At 36.0% G+C, this 13,231-nt stretch overlaps 1 protein-coding gene across 4 annotated transcripts in view; it reads left to right on the top strand.

The window, feature by feature from the left end:
* The window catches only part of WDPCP (WD repeat containing planar cell polarity effector), a 148,745-nt gene that overhangs the window by 51,767 nt on the left and 83,747 nt on the right, over nucleotides 1-13,231 (top strand). For all 4 annotated transcript variants that reach the window (XM_027694899.1, XM_027694898.1, XM_027694901.1 and 1 more), the window contains exons 8-9: nucleotides 6,708-6,822; nucleotides 10,154-10,287. In XM_027694899.1, the coding sequence (XP_027550700.1) occupies nucleotides 6,708-6,822; nucleotides 10,154-10,287 (249 nt within the window). The remainder of the gene's footprint in view (nucleotides 1-6,707; nucleotides 6,823-10,153; nucleotides 10,288-13,231) is intronic.

The raw sequence follows: 13,231 nt of genomic DNA, 5'->3' as shown, positions 1-13,231 counted from the left end.
CAAATGAAAATAAAATAGAGAAAAATGAATCACTTGGAAGAGTTTAGAACAGAAAAGCTGTCTTCTATCAATTTTGATGTCAGATGGTTTGTTTTTCTGCTCCTCATCTCTCTTTGAGCATTTTACAGCAATAATTGGACTGTCCCTTTTTGATGCAAATATTCTGAAGCCTCTGGAAAAGATGTTGTACGTTTATTTTTTAATTCTATGTAGAATACTAATCAAGTGTTTCAGCAGAAAGTGCTTACCATGTAATAGTGGGATCTGTGGCATGGCACCACTGTATTCACAGCCTCTTTTGTATGGATACCAGAGCTAGTGGGAAGAGTCCAGTTTGCATTAATTTTCAAGAGTAATAGAAAGCAATGTGTCAAACAAACAGCATGAAGAGCATGTAGTGAATTACCCTGATTGTCATAATTTAGATGTTTTGGGGTAAATTTGAGTATATGGTTTAATTACAGTATCTTTTTTTTTTTAGCTCTTTGGTTTTAGTAGCAATACATTGTCAAATAAACTCATGTATAGAAATTTAAGTATTGAACTCAACAGCCATCATATTTTTCAATAAATGTTCTTTGTATTTGAATCTGCCATATCTGTAGCTGAACCAGGAGTAATACTCTTTGTATTGTAATAACAATGTGCCATCCAAAAACTCAGTGGCTGCTGAACCTTGAACAAGACAGAACAAATGGAAAGAAATGTGAAGGATGATACAATGATAACAAGGCTATCCTTTAAAAGAGTAGTAGGATTTCCCTCAGATTTTGTGAAAAACAACCATAGGACTGCTGCTAGTGTGCCTTCTGTAACCTAAACATCAGTATTCCTAATCCCTCGCTGCTTCCTCCAGCACTTCCATCATAAAACTAGCCCACAGGCAAAAATTGGGGGCTATAATTTTACATATGCATCTGCTAAAAATAAATGTGCTGTCACACTAACCAAATGACCAATTAGACTTCATGCATATGTCTCAGTGAGAAATCTTGTCTGTCGCATGAATGTGTTTCTCAAAGTTGGCTTTTCTATAGGAGTTTGCCTAGAATGACCGTAATGTTGGCCCAGCTTTCTACCTTTCTGTTCATTTTATGCATCAAAATCTCTCCTATTACTTTTTTTTTGTACAATCAGTGCACTAGAAGTTTCACATTTGCTTCCTTGTCCGTTGCCGAAAAAAAAATCCATTGACCTTTATTTTGGAGTGCTAAGTACACAGTCTAATATTGCTTAGAGCTTCTGAAATGGGTGATGTGCCAGTTCATGTAAACATAACCTAGACAGTACAGGGATTTTTGTCAAGGAGCTTGCTCTCATATTTAAAAGAGCTTAGTTGAGTCCTAAAGAGCTGAGGTCTTCTCTTTAGCTCTATTCCAATAGGATCTGAACCCACACCATTTCTGTATGGTACTTCTGACCCCCAACTTTGATGACCTGTGTTGAGTTGCTGAAATAATCCTATAATCTTCAGTTAGCTGATGTCAAAGGAAAATAAATAGACCGTAGAAGAAGGATGATGGGAAAAAGACAAGAAGTCTTTACAATAAGATGCCACTGTGCTCCTCAGCTTTCCCTCCTGAGGAGTAATAACCTAAGGAATTAATTTTATCAGTATTGTTGAGTTTACTCAACTCAGCTCTGGCTGCTTCCCTTCTTCTTGGTCTCCTTCCCTAATTCTTTGGAATGCTTTTAAGTTTTGCCACAAAATCATGAAATCTTCCTATGAAATTATGCCATTGGTTCAGTTTGGTTTTACAATGTAAGGCAGTAAAAAGTAATGAGGTCTAGCCAAAACATTTGATTTCCAACTTTTTTTTTAGTTTTACATTTGCATTATGGTGTTGAATTAAACACATGCCAACACTGTTATACATTTTATTGTATCAGAGCCAAGCACTAGCTATGAATCATATCTGTTACCTGCTAATGAAAAAGATTTATGTATTCTTTGCTAAATTGTTTTGATTTCATTTAATTGTGCTTGTGTTGCAATTTACATATGCATATAAATGGTTTTTCTGTTGCCATCACTGGCATACTTAGAACTGGATTCTGAATTGAGATCCACAGCAGTCTGACATGGCCTGTTCTATCACCTACAATACCCATAAGCAAAGTGATTTAGCAAGCTATGTGGTGACACAGAGCAGCACATTTGATATCAAAATCAAGACATTCTGGCTAGAACACATGAGCAGCTAGCACCCATCACCAGTTACTGGGGGGAACACTGCCCTCATATTAAATTCTTTTGGGTGCTTTTGATCACAACCATTAATGTGTTGTGTGGTTTTAGATATTTGGAGCTAGAAGTACAAATGCATTGATTATTGTGAAACAGTAACGTGTAACAACAATAACTTCATCTGTAATAAGGCATGCAACACAGTAATTATGGTGGGGTGGCTAAGAAAGCAATCTGGAATGAAGAGGTGGGGAAAAACCCTGGGAACCTGCTTGAACAAGAAATGCTTTGCAATTCTCTTCTCCTTTTGCATATTCCTTTGTCAGTTGGACTCTGTAAGGGAAAACAGTTTGCAGCAATATTTTTTACAGGCATATTTTCCTTCTCTTCCAATTTTAATCAGATAGAAGCAAATCCTGGCTTTGCTCCGCAGGTATCTTTTTAGGTAGAAGGGCTGATAAACAGCTAAGCTGCATGAATGAGGAGGCAAGACCTAAGGTTTCTGAGGGTAAAGGAATCCACTTAAGTACATGCTTAAGTTCTACTAAAATCCGTAAATCATGAACCAGTACTTAAGTCCTTTGCTTAATAAAAACTGACTCAAATATATATTAGACCACATTCCTACTGGGGAAGGGCTAAGTCTTCCCCTGAGTATTCTCAGCTCCTTCTTATGTCTTTCTTGCTCATTGGAGGCACATAAAGTACATAATCCATTCGATCAAAGTCTTCACATTCAATCCTTGGTAACACTGATATTAGGTGGCCCTTCCTTCCCAGCATATAGAATGACCACATGCCCAAACATTTCACTCAGACTACATTCAAGTACAAAGGCTCTGCCTATTCTTCCAATAGTTATGAAGTCATGTTTTCATATTTTGTTTAGGAACACCTGGAGACTGTTTAAGTTGTAGAGATTACTCTTCTGATTTTATTTTTCCCATCACAGCACTTCAATCTGAAAAATTTATGATGTGTTTCATTATTGTGAATTTCCTTCCGTAATTTAATATCTGTTAGATGGAATGATTTAGTGCCTGGTGTAAATAAAGCCTCTTACATTTGCTTTTATTCCTAAGAAATGATGGGCAGTTCCCTTGAGCAGTACTTTTTGGAGTTGAATCACTTTTTATCTGTGTTCAAGCCAAGTTTGCAATCTTCCCTATTTGCTTTATATTCCTTTGTACTTATGATTGGACTGCTCCCATCCACCAAAATGTGAGCTTAACTATGCAAGCTTATGTGTACCAGCAGTTAACTCTTGTTATCATGTAACAGTCTTTGCATAGACTACACTGTGAGAAACAAATTGAAATAGTGGTTTCAATTTGAGCACATAAAAATTTTCTCTGTTACAGAATATTTTTGACCAAAGATAGTATAGAATCATAGAATCATTTAGGGTGGAAAGGACCATTAAGATCGAGCCCAACTGTTAACCTAACAGTACCAAGTTCATCACTAAACCACGTCCTTAAGTGCCATGTCTACATGTCTTTAATACTTCCAGAGATGGTGACTCCATCCCAGCCCTGCTCTATTTAACTACCTGCTTGTATTTCATGGTAAACTTTAGGAACTAATTTTTAAAAATCCTCAGTTCTAATCCAAAACATTTTTAAAGGAAGATGGATTAAATAGTAACCTTAAATGGCCATATAGGGTGAAAGGGCTCTGATTTACTTTTTAAATTTAGACTCTGAAATTCCTAGAAGAATGAACTTAAACCTATGGAGCAAAGGTATGTTACCAATCACGGTAAGTTAATAGAGTAAAAATTTGTTAAAGAAAAATTTAAGTTTTTCCCAGATTTCTCAAACTTCTGAGGAGCATAATGGGTAAAAAATATTTTACTGTAAAATGAAAAGAAAGAGGGAACATAATGGGAAAAACAGTAAAAGCCATGGAAATTACACTATTTTTGCCTACTTTCTGTCATTCTGTCATGTCATACTGATAGCATAGAGATCTATGCAATGTTGAAAATCCATAGCATTGGTTTAATGACTAGTTTCATAGATGTAAAGCAAAGCACACCCATTAGCACAATATTTTATGTTTATATAAATGCCTTGTCATCAAACACTGGAGCAGTTTTCATTAATTTTTATTCTAGCTCTGTAACAGGTACGATCTATGCCATTACCAGGAAATTAATGTATAGAAATAAAGTGAATTTACACCCTGAGTTTAAAAATGCTAACCTTACTTGATACACTCAGGCCAAGAGTTTGCAAGCACATCTGTACACAGGATAGTGGATGGACATGTCAGCAGAATGACAAGCATGTGGCCTCATTCCATAATGCAGTCAGTCAAGATCCTTAACCATCAAAACACATTTTTTCCTGTTTGGCCTCCCCTCTTTACCTGGATGGGTGGTGTGTTTCCCTACTCTGTCAGGTAAACCTGGAGGCTACAAACAGAGTTCTGATTCACAGTGGATTTTCTCCCAGGTTAACTCCAGTTTGTTTTCCTTGCTCCCTGCAAGAACAGGAAGCCTGGGAACAACCTACCATTACAGTAACACTTTCTGAGGGAAGGACGTAGCTCCCAAGCAAAGGTGTTGTGGAATAAACATATTGGAGAGTTTATTTGTATGATTGCACCATCTCTTCTGTTGGCACATAACACTGAAAGTTTTGGGGTGTTTTACTCTTCTCTATCAGGCTAATGTTCATTCAGTTACTTAGAACCGAGCTTTCTAGACTACGTAATTTTTCTTGATCATTGCTTGTATCACAGTTTGGCAACTTCTGGGTTTCAACCCTCACTTTTTCAACTGAGTTTTTCGGACATTTGTAGCTAGCAGTACTCAAACCTTGCTGGACTTCACATTACCACGTTGGAAATAAATTGTGATTTTATCTACTCTAACTTCAACATAAGGACAAATTGAAGTTTTGAAAGATTGTAATAAAAGCTGCATGAGTGTAACCGTGTCTAACATTTTTACTAGGACAAAACCTTAAAGGACATCTGTCATCACAGGGAATATTGAAACATTGACTATATATATTTATCAAGTGAATGCATGATTAGATTTTGGCAGGATGGAGGATGATCATTTTGTTCTTAAAAATTCATTTCGCATCACAGGTATTTTTTTGTTTCGATTTCACACATCACTAGAGTTTATTTTCAAAAAATGTTGGTTATAGATATTAGTCAGGGCAAGAAGATAATTTATTTAAATACACTTGTTCTGTTCTATGCTATGGAGAGCACAGAGCTGTAGTAATATAGCAAAATATGCATAACTGAGAGTTTCTGCAACTTAATTATCAGGAACAGGGCATTGCACAAGGGGCAAGCTCAATTAGATAACTACATTCCTGTCCCTCATACTTTTTACTTACTATATAATCCAGTGGATCTCACTGCAAGAGAGTTCTAAAAATTATATTGCAAACATATTTGTCTCATATCTCCAGCACAGAACAAAAAGGGATTTTTTTCCTGCCAAATTCTCCTACAAGAGCAAGTATTTCTCTTTCTTGTAGTTAATTTTTTTAAAAAGCACAGAGGTTTCTTTAAAATCTGCTGTTAGGTAGAAGAAAGAGCTGGAGTCTGAGATTCCTGGCCTTTGGTGAGCCCTCTGGACTTGTCTGCAACAGTCTTTCCACTGAGGATTTCTTTATGGGTTTTATTTTCTGATTTCCTTTGCTGTAATAGCTGCATTCAGAAAATAACTAATGGTTTTATTATGCAAAAATAAATGTTTTTCATAACTCCTCCCACTGAGAATTCTCTCTCTCATACAAGATAAGGCATCAGAAGGACCTGATAAATACTGTGACTTAGTCTTCAAGATTATATGTATCATTTAATTTAAATTAATTACACAGAATTATTCAATTAGCTCTGAAATAACCCTCTGACTATACTGTCCAACAGCCTAAATTCTTTCTTTCTAAGAGAGACATCTATAACCTTATGTTGAGGAGTGAATGGGATTTATTGGGAGCTCACAGCTATCTCTGTGGTAGGGCATCATTATTTAAGTTAAACAGTATATGAATAATCAGAAATAACAAGGATAGCAAAAAGGTGCTGATTTTAATCTGTGATAATAATGCAAAATTACATTATACTCTACTTTATATGTTTTTTCATGCAGGCTGTGCAGTTGTTTTATACAGAAAAGATCAGATCCATGGGTGATAGAGTGATCAGTGTCATTCCTTCCCTCACGCAGGACAGAATTTTGATCTCCATTTTTAACAAACTAATTCACTACATGTTATGTAATATTTGGGGACTTAGCATGCTGCTTCTTCAAGTGTTCAGCAATTGTAACTCTCGTACCCATGTAATTCAGTGTGGTGTTACATCTCTCTCTTTCGTTGAAAGAGCTTTCAAAGTCATTATAAGACATCTTCACGTCAATGATAATTCATTTTTGCAATTTTGAAAATTAGGTTACTACATAATGGACGGGGGCTAATATGTACCTTGGAACGTTTCACTTTATTAATGATTTTTGATGTCTTGTTTCCTCGCTCTTTGGATTTAGCTCCTCTTTCACTCAGGTGTCTTGGTGTCCCTAAGCCTTTCTGGGCCGCAGCTGGAGAAAGTGGTGATTGACAGGACCCTGGTGGGGAAGCTCATCTCCGACACCATCAGTGATGGTAATTACACCCATGTGCAAATCAATTGCCTACATTAACAATAGAGTAGAGAAATAGTATGTCAACAGGTAGACTAATTATTGCCACTGGGGACTTGCAAACACAACAAGTAATTGCATGTAATGCCATAGTTACAACCCTCAGGACTAAGAACACTTTAAGAATAATTTTTAACATCAAAGTTTTCAGGCTTGTCAAATGCTGCGTGGGTTTCTAAAATTCAGTTTCTTACACATTGTAATCACTGTGAACATGCCATTTGAACTTGTCGTGTTTATTTTGTGAAGTAGGAAAAAGGGACAGAACCAAACATTAGCCAATTGATTAATTACATGGGATAGTTATTATTAAAGTTATTATTAAAAAAGGCTAGGTAAGATTAGTTATGTGGAGGTATTCTGATTTAGTTTCTAAAAGTCCAGAATCTCACTATTGTTATTAACTAGTGACTGCTAAATGTAAAGTTTTCATTTAATGCTGAAGAAAACTTACAAAAACATGCCTGTTTTCCATACCTTTATAATGTGACTATCATATCATTGAGAAATCAATCAGGTATCTTGGCTTCTGCACAAGCAAGAATATGAAATTTTGATGTGAGCCCTATTACATGTGAATTATCTTCCAAATTCTTTAAAAGTAGACCCACATTATATCCTTCTGGTAAGATTATGTGCTTAATTCAGGTTTGATCTTTAATGATTTATTTTCCTCCATACCCAGGCAACTATTGAATGTTGGCCTGGTTCTTTAAGAAACCTGCAGTACTGTGTCCCTCTGATCTTTTCTTATCAACGTATTGTAGTTTAGTCATGGAAATTAACAATAATATGTTTGCAGAATCTTTATTTTTAAAAAAATTTAGCCCTAACCTAATTTTTTTCAACTAATTACACAGAGAGCATAGAACACATTTGCTTTCTTGATTCCTTTTTTTCCACTCTTCAGTTAAGTTACTGGATTCCATCTCCAATTTTTTGCCCTCAGTTTCCAGAGGGAGAATATCATACTTTCAGGTGACAAAAAGTAGGAAAGCATGGAAGCTAAGCTTATACCCAAATTGAATTTGTTTGTAGAAATTATTTAGAATACTCTGTCTTTAAGAAAAATAAAAAATTAAATTATATGTATCATGCCTTACCTTGACCTAATATGTCATAGAAATGCAAATATTTGTCTAAAAAATACTAACTAAAAAAGCTTACAACTAAAAAGAATAATAAAGCAACAAATATGCTTTCCTACATCTAGACCACTGTATTTATTATATAAACAACATTATATAATAGTTTGTCCTTATTTTCACTTATTCAAGATTTTCTTAAACCTTCATGTTCACCAATACTGATGTCCAAAGGTGAAATAAAACTGCCTCTGTTCCATTAAAGCAAACCACCCAATAACTCATTGCAATACAGTTTTTATTTTCATGAACAACAAAAGATACTTTTGTTACCCACACAAATAGTGTTCAAAATACAAATTTTTATACTGAACTATTCCTATGTGAGAACCACAACATGATGTTGTCCCAGAGGAAATTAACTTTAATTCAAAAAAACTGCACATCCTTCCAAATCTGACTTGGAATTGGGCTTGTGATTATCAAGTTGGCCAAAAGAAATTCTATACTTAGTACAAGAACCCTGTATAAAAATAATATTTCTTACTTTAGCAATTGTGTATACGTAGAAATGGATAAGGATTACAATCTGCCAAAATTACATATGAAATGTTATAATTCTAATTTGAAGTAGCATGTCCTCTTAACATTTGGAATAAAGGTCAGGTTGTGTGTACAAAATACAGAATTAATACTGCTTTTGTAGTGCTCCTGCATCTAATAAAGTCCTCCTGGTTCTGATTATTTATAGGCAAAATTTCATCAGCATCTGAGGTGTGCTGTGGCTCATCTTTAATGTAAACTGTGTCTGTGAGGGCATCAAAATATTTTAACTGTGTGCATACATATTGAGGATACCACACTCAGTGGTTTTCAATTTTCGTGTGTGTGCAGGATCTCAATTATGGCACTAAGTTATAGATCTCAGTTATAGTCAGATACTTTATCACCTTTTTTTTTCCCACCAAAAAAAGCTAGTGTTAATGTTACATTTCAAAGGCAATTATTTGGCTTTAAACTCTACCCTTTAGCATTTGCATACCAGATTCTTCAGAGTTGTGCCAGGACATGGCTGTTGGAAAATGCAAGTGGTTATAAATCAGACTAAATCAAAGCAAAGCTGAGTAGCCAGTTTTCCATGCTTCCATGTAAGACTGAACTGTCAGTCTACTTAAGGATATGTAAAATTTAGATTTAAGAGTCTGAGATATTAGTAGCAAGTGCTTTTTTAGGTTTGTTTTTCAGAGATTGTTCCACAGGGTTCTGTTTGTTTGTTTTTAAATCCAGTTCCACTTTATTTGGCATTTTCTTTTTAACAGAGGTTTCTGAGTTTGCAGTCTGAACACAGCTTGCTAGCTTTACTTTAAACATGTTTCTCATCAATTATTCCCCAGTGATCTGGTAGTAGTTACCCTGATTACTCACTTCATACTCAGATATCTCTTTAAATGTGGGTGCTGCTTGAATAACTGGGAAAATAACTTGGGAAAAATCCTAGATACTATTTTCTAAGTAATGTTCATTGACTGATTTGTTAATCACTTTTGTATTGAACTATTTTGGTCTAAAACCCCCTTATGATAGCAGCAGGGATTCCACTGTGCTTTTCCAGACTCCAAGGGAGTCTGTTCCATCTTGGTTATTTGTACTGTTTGGGTACCCCCACATGTGAAGCTTTCATCAAATTCATAACCCCCCTAAAGCATAATCCTGTATGTAGCAGCCTCCTCAGTGTCTGCAGCAGCACCAGGAACCTTACAATGTCAAATACCAGATACACCTCAAGTACTAATTTGCATTTATCACCCTTAGCACAAACTTAGCTGTATTAGGTGCATTTCTGAAATACTGGTGGATGTAACCGTAAGAAAAAAAAAAATACTGAAGGCTGAACCGAGATGAAAATTAATGTGGAAGGGCATAAAACATATATTTGGATGTAGTGGCAATTTGATATGAGATAATTTATTCAGGTTTGTGTAATCAGAGTACTCCCTAGGCTTTATTTCTCATTTCCGAGAAGGTCCTGACAGGATGACACATTGATGTCTTTTAGGACATTACAGGGCTTTCAGTGCAATATTTAAGACACTGTCTTGAAAAAAATTGCTTTTTGCAGTGTCTCAGTGGAGTGTTCAGTACTTTTTTTTTTTGTTACTAGAGACAGGTATTACAGTACTGACAATTTTTATTTTGGTTTTTTTTCAGCTGTTCTTACAGACAATTTCATCATTTTGTCATTTGAGGATCATAACCAACTCTGCTTTATTCAGTTTACAAAGAAGATGGATTCTCCCGATGTAAACAAAAGACTGGAAAAACTCTCTTGTTCGGACTTTAAGGTATAGCTGTCAATGGTGACTGCAAATACTGCAGGAACTGTACATTATGAATCACTGGTACTCACTGGTACTGTATAGCAGCATAAATTGCAAACCTTTATATAACTGACCAAAGCAGCTCAAATTCTGAAAATGGCAGTTACTGAAAAGTAAAAAAAAACAAAAATAAAAAATTATATGACATCTTGAGTTAATGTGTTAAAACACTGAGCCAAGAGGGATCCAAATTTCTACTGTGTTTACGTTTGGGCTCAGACACACATTTGAGTGACCTCTGCTTGACAGATTACCTTGTGTCCATTGAACAGCAGTAACTGACCCTTTGCACATTCTTGGCATCTAACAAGCATGAAGCAAAATCTGTAGTGGTAAACCTCAGTGTAAAAGATTTAAGTTAATGTGTTTTACCTCTTGTTTGTCGTGGGCTGAAAACACACATGGTCAGTTACTGTGGCTCAGCTGATAGACACGAACTCATGAAGCTCTGATACTTCAGCTCTCTGAGCTCCAAGACTGCTGTAATTCTTTGCAGAAATCTGAATTTCCCCTCTAGGTACAGTGATGGAGTTGTTGGGAGAATCGCTTTTACAATTAAGCCACTGAGTTAGGACTCAAAGAAGCTGAGTTTCTCACCACTAGTCAACTATATATGTGACCTTAGGCAAGTGATTTGGTTCCAATGTATGTCAATTCACTAGTTACACAATGAAGATTAAAATACTCCTTTTTTCCAGCCCTCTGTGTGTGGGTTTGTCTATACCACAATCACACCAGCAGCTGAAAGTAGCCGAGAGAGCTGAGCTGGCTTTACACTATCCAGTCTGTATGTCAGTGGAAACCAGCTCATCTCAGGCTGAATTACACTGTATCTTGGATGGATTGGGCTGTGCAGACATAACTGATTTCAACCATAAGCTCTCTGGCATCAGGGCAGCAGCTGACCTTACGTAGAAGTGCATGGTGCTATAGCAGTATGAAAAAATAATCAGCCAAGGCAATTAACTTTGAACAGGTGAAGTAGGAAAGGGACTGCATCCAATTCACTGCAAGAATGAAGAAGGGTCAAGCCTTTGCCCAAGAAAGGTAGAAAGATGCTGTGAGCAAAGGAGAGAGTTTGTATTTATTTCAGACTGGGTAAATATTAAGGAAAACAATCTTATGCTAGCAAATATTTTCCCCTTGACAACCCCTTAGTAATTTGCTTACTGATATAAGGGAGCTTGCAACTGCAAGGCAAGCTTTTTAAGGATATGTTTAATTTAAGTTTTGCCATAATGTGTTTTAACTTGCTTGGTAGAAATACTTTCTGCTAGGATTAATATCTAATACATTTTCCAGGCTGTTTCAGTTCAGGGCCTCTTTTCAGCAATGGCTTGTGTTTGCAAGATTGATCCAGCCTCCATAACGTGGATTTGAGACAGTTCACTGTTCACTGGGAACTGAGCTGATACATACTTTACTTTAAAATGATGTGCCTTGTGCCTGGTTAAGGCTGTGCTTTGGAATTGAGTGTGGTGTGTGGTGTGGCTTTTTTTTTTTAACAGTGCTAAAGTTTAACGAGGAAGCCATGGTGAACTGACAACTGCCTTTGTCATTGGAGTGTGAGGGCCACAGCTCCTGACTTAATGTTTGGAAAAACCAGAAATATCTGCTGCACTCCTTAATAGGGTTGTTAAGTTTTCAGTTCTTTGCTGACACAGCTGAGCTTCTCAAAACACCTCCGTGTTCAACGTTAACTTTGCTTTCTCTTGAAATCAGTGGGAATCACTATGGAATACTTCACTGCCAGCCAAAAAAAAGGCATTTGCATTTTTTAATTGAATGTTCTTTTGTGTGAGGCTTGCTAGTTAGGCAGCTAAATATAATTTTTATTATCTTCAGAATTGCACCAGTGTGAGACTGCGGGAAGTATTATTCACTGCTGCAATAATATTATGTCAGCTCTCTACACTGATTTAGAGTTCTTCATGGCTGATTTTGGTCAAACTTCCAAAAGCTAAAGATCACACAGTCAGCACTAGTGCCACTCTCAGTAGAAACAAAATGGTCCTCAGTTGGAACTGTGCAAACTTGTAACAATAACAAATGGGGGGGTGGGTAGGGAAAAAACCCCATTCCTTAGAGTTGATTTTTTTCAAGAGAAATTGAATGAAAAAGATAACTTGCACTGGTATAGAACTACCATGGGATTAAAATCTGGAGCCAAGATTCAGGAAATTTGATTGTAGCCTTCACTTCTGCCTCTGACTTTTGGCGTAACCTTGAGAAATGTACGTAGTATTTGGGTTTAAATTCCTGTTTCTAAAATGAGAAAAATGCTTGCAATGATATAATTAAATTTCTGTCATATTTTCGTTGTAATGATAAGCAACTTCACATTGTTTGGTGTCCAGGCTCACCGTGGGCAAAATTGGCAGCAGTGCTGGACTGCCAGAGTGCTGTCAATAATAAGAACAAGTCAACCATGCTTTCCTCCTCACAGCTTGATATTTATCCAAAAGTTGGGTTTTTTACACAATGCATACCTAAATGAAAGAATTAGTCTCTCTATCCTCTTCCTTTCTAAATGATTGAATTTTATTTACACTTTGAAACAGTAAAGGAAAATTTATTATATGAATCACTACAGTTTTGAGACCAGCAAAATAGAATACCAGCTATTATCATTTGCCTTTTCTCAGAGGCATGAGTCCATGTTTGAGAGTGACATGTCTATTGCAAGACATAAAGGTTTACAAAAGATTTGTGGCTGTTATTACGTATGAAATTGTTATGAACAGTTAATGCTACTATACAGGACTAATTAATACATGTGGAAGTATTTGTGCTTTTCCAACCTAATCAATATGTTGTCACCCAATTAGCTATTTATATATAGTTCTAATTCAAGTAGCAGCTACCTGTTAACTTTTGTGTATGTTTTATCTTTACACATCTAAGTATT

Source organism: Neopelma chrysocephalum, unplaced genomic scaffold (assembly GCF_003984885.1).
Source record: "Neopelma chrysocephalum unplaced genomic scaffold, ASM398488v2 Primary Assembly neopelma1_99, whole genome shotgun sequence".
NCBI lineage: Eukaryota > Metazoa > Chordata > Aves > Passeriformes > Pipridae > Neopelma > Neopelma chrysocephalum.
Note: the sequence above shows the minus strand (reverse complement) of the source record. Positions and strands in the feature narration are given on the sequence as shown.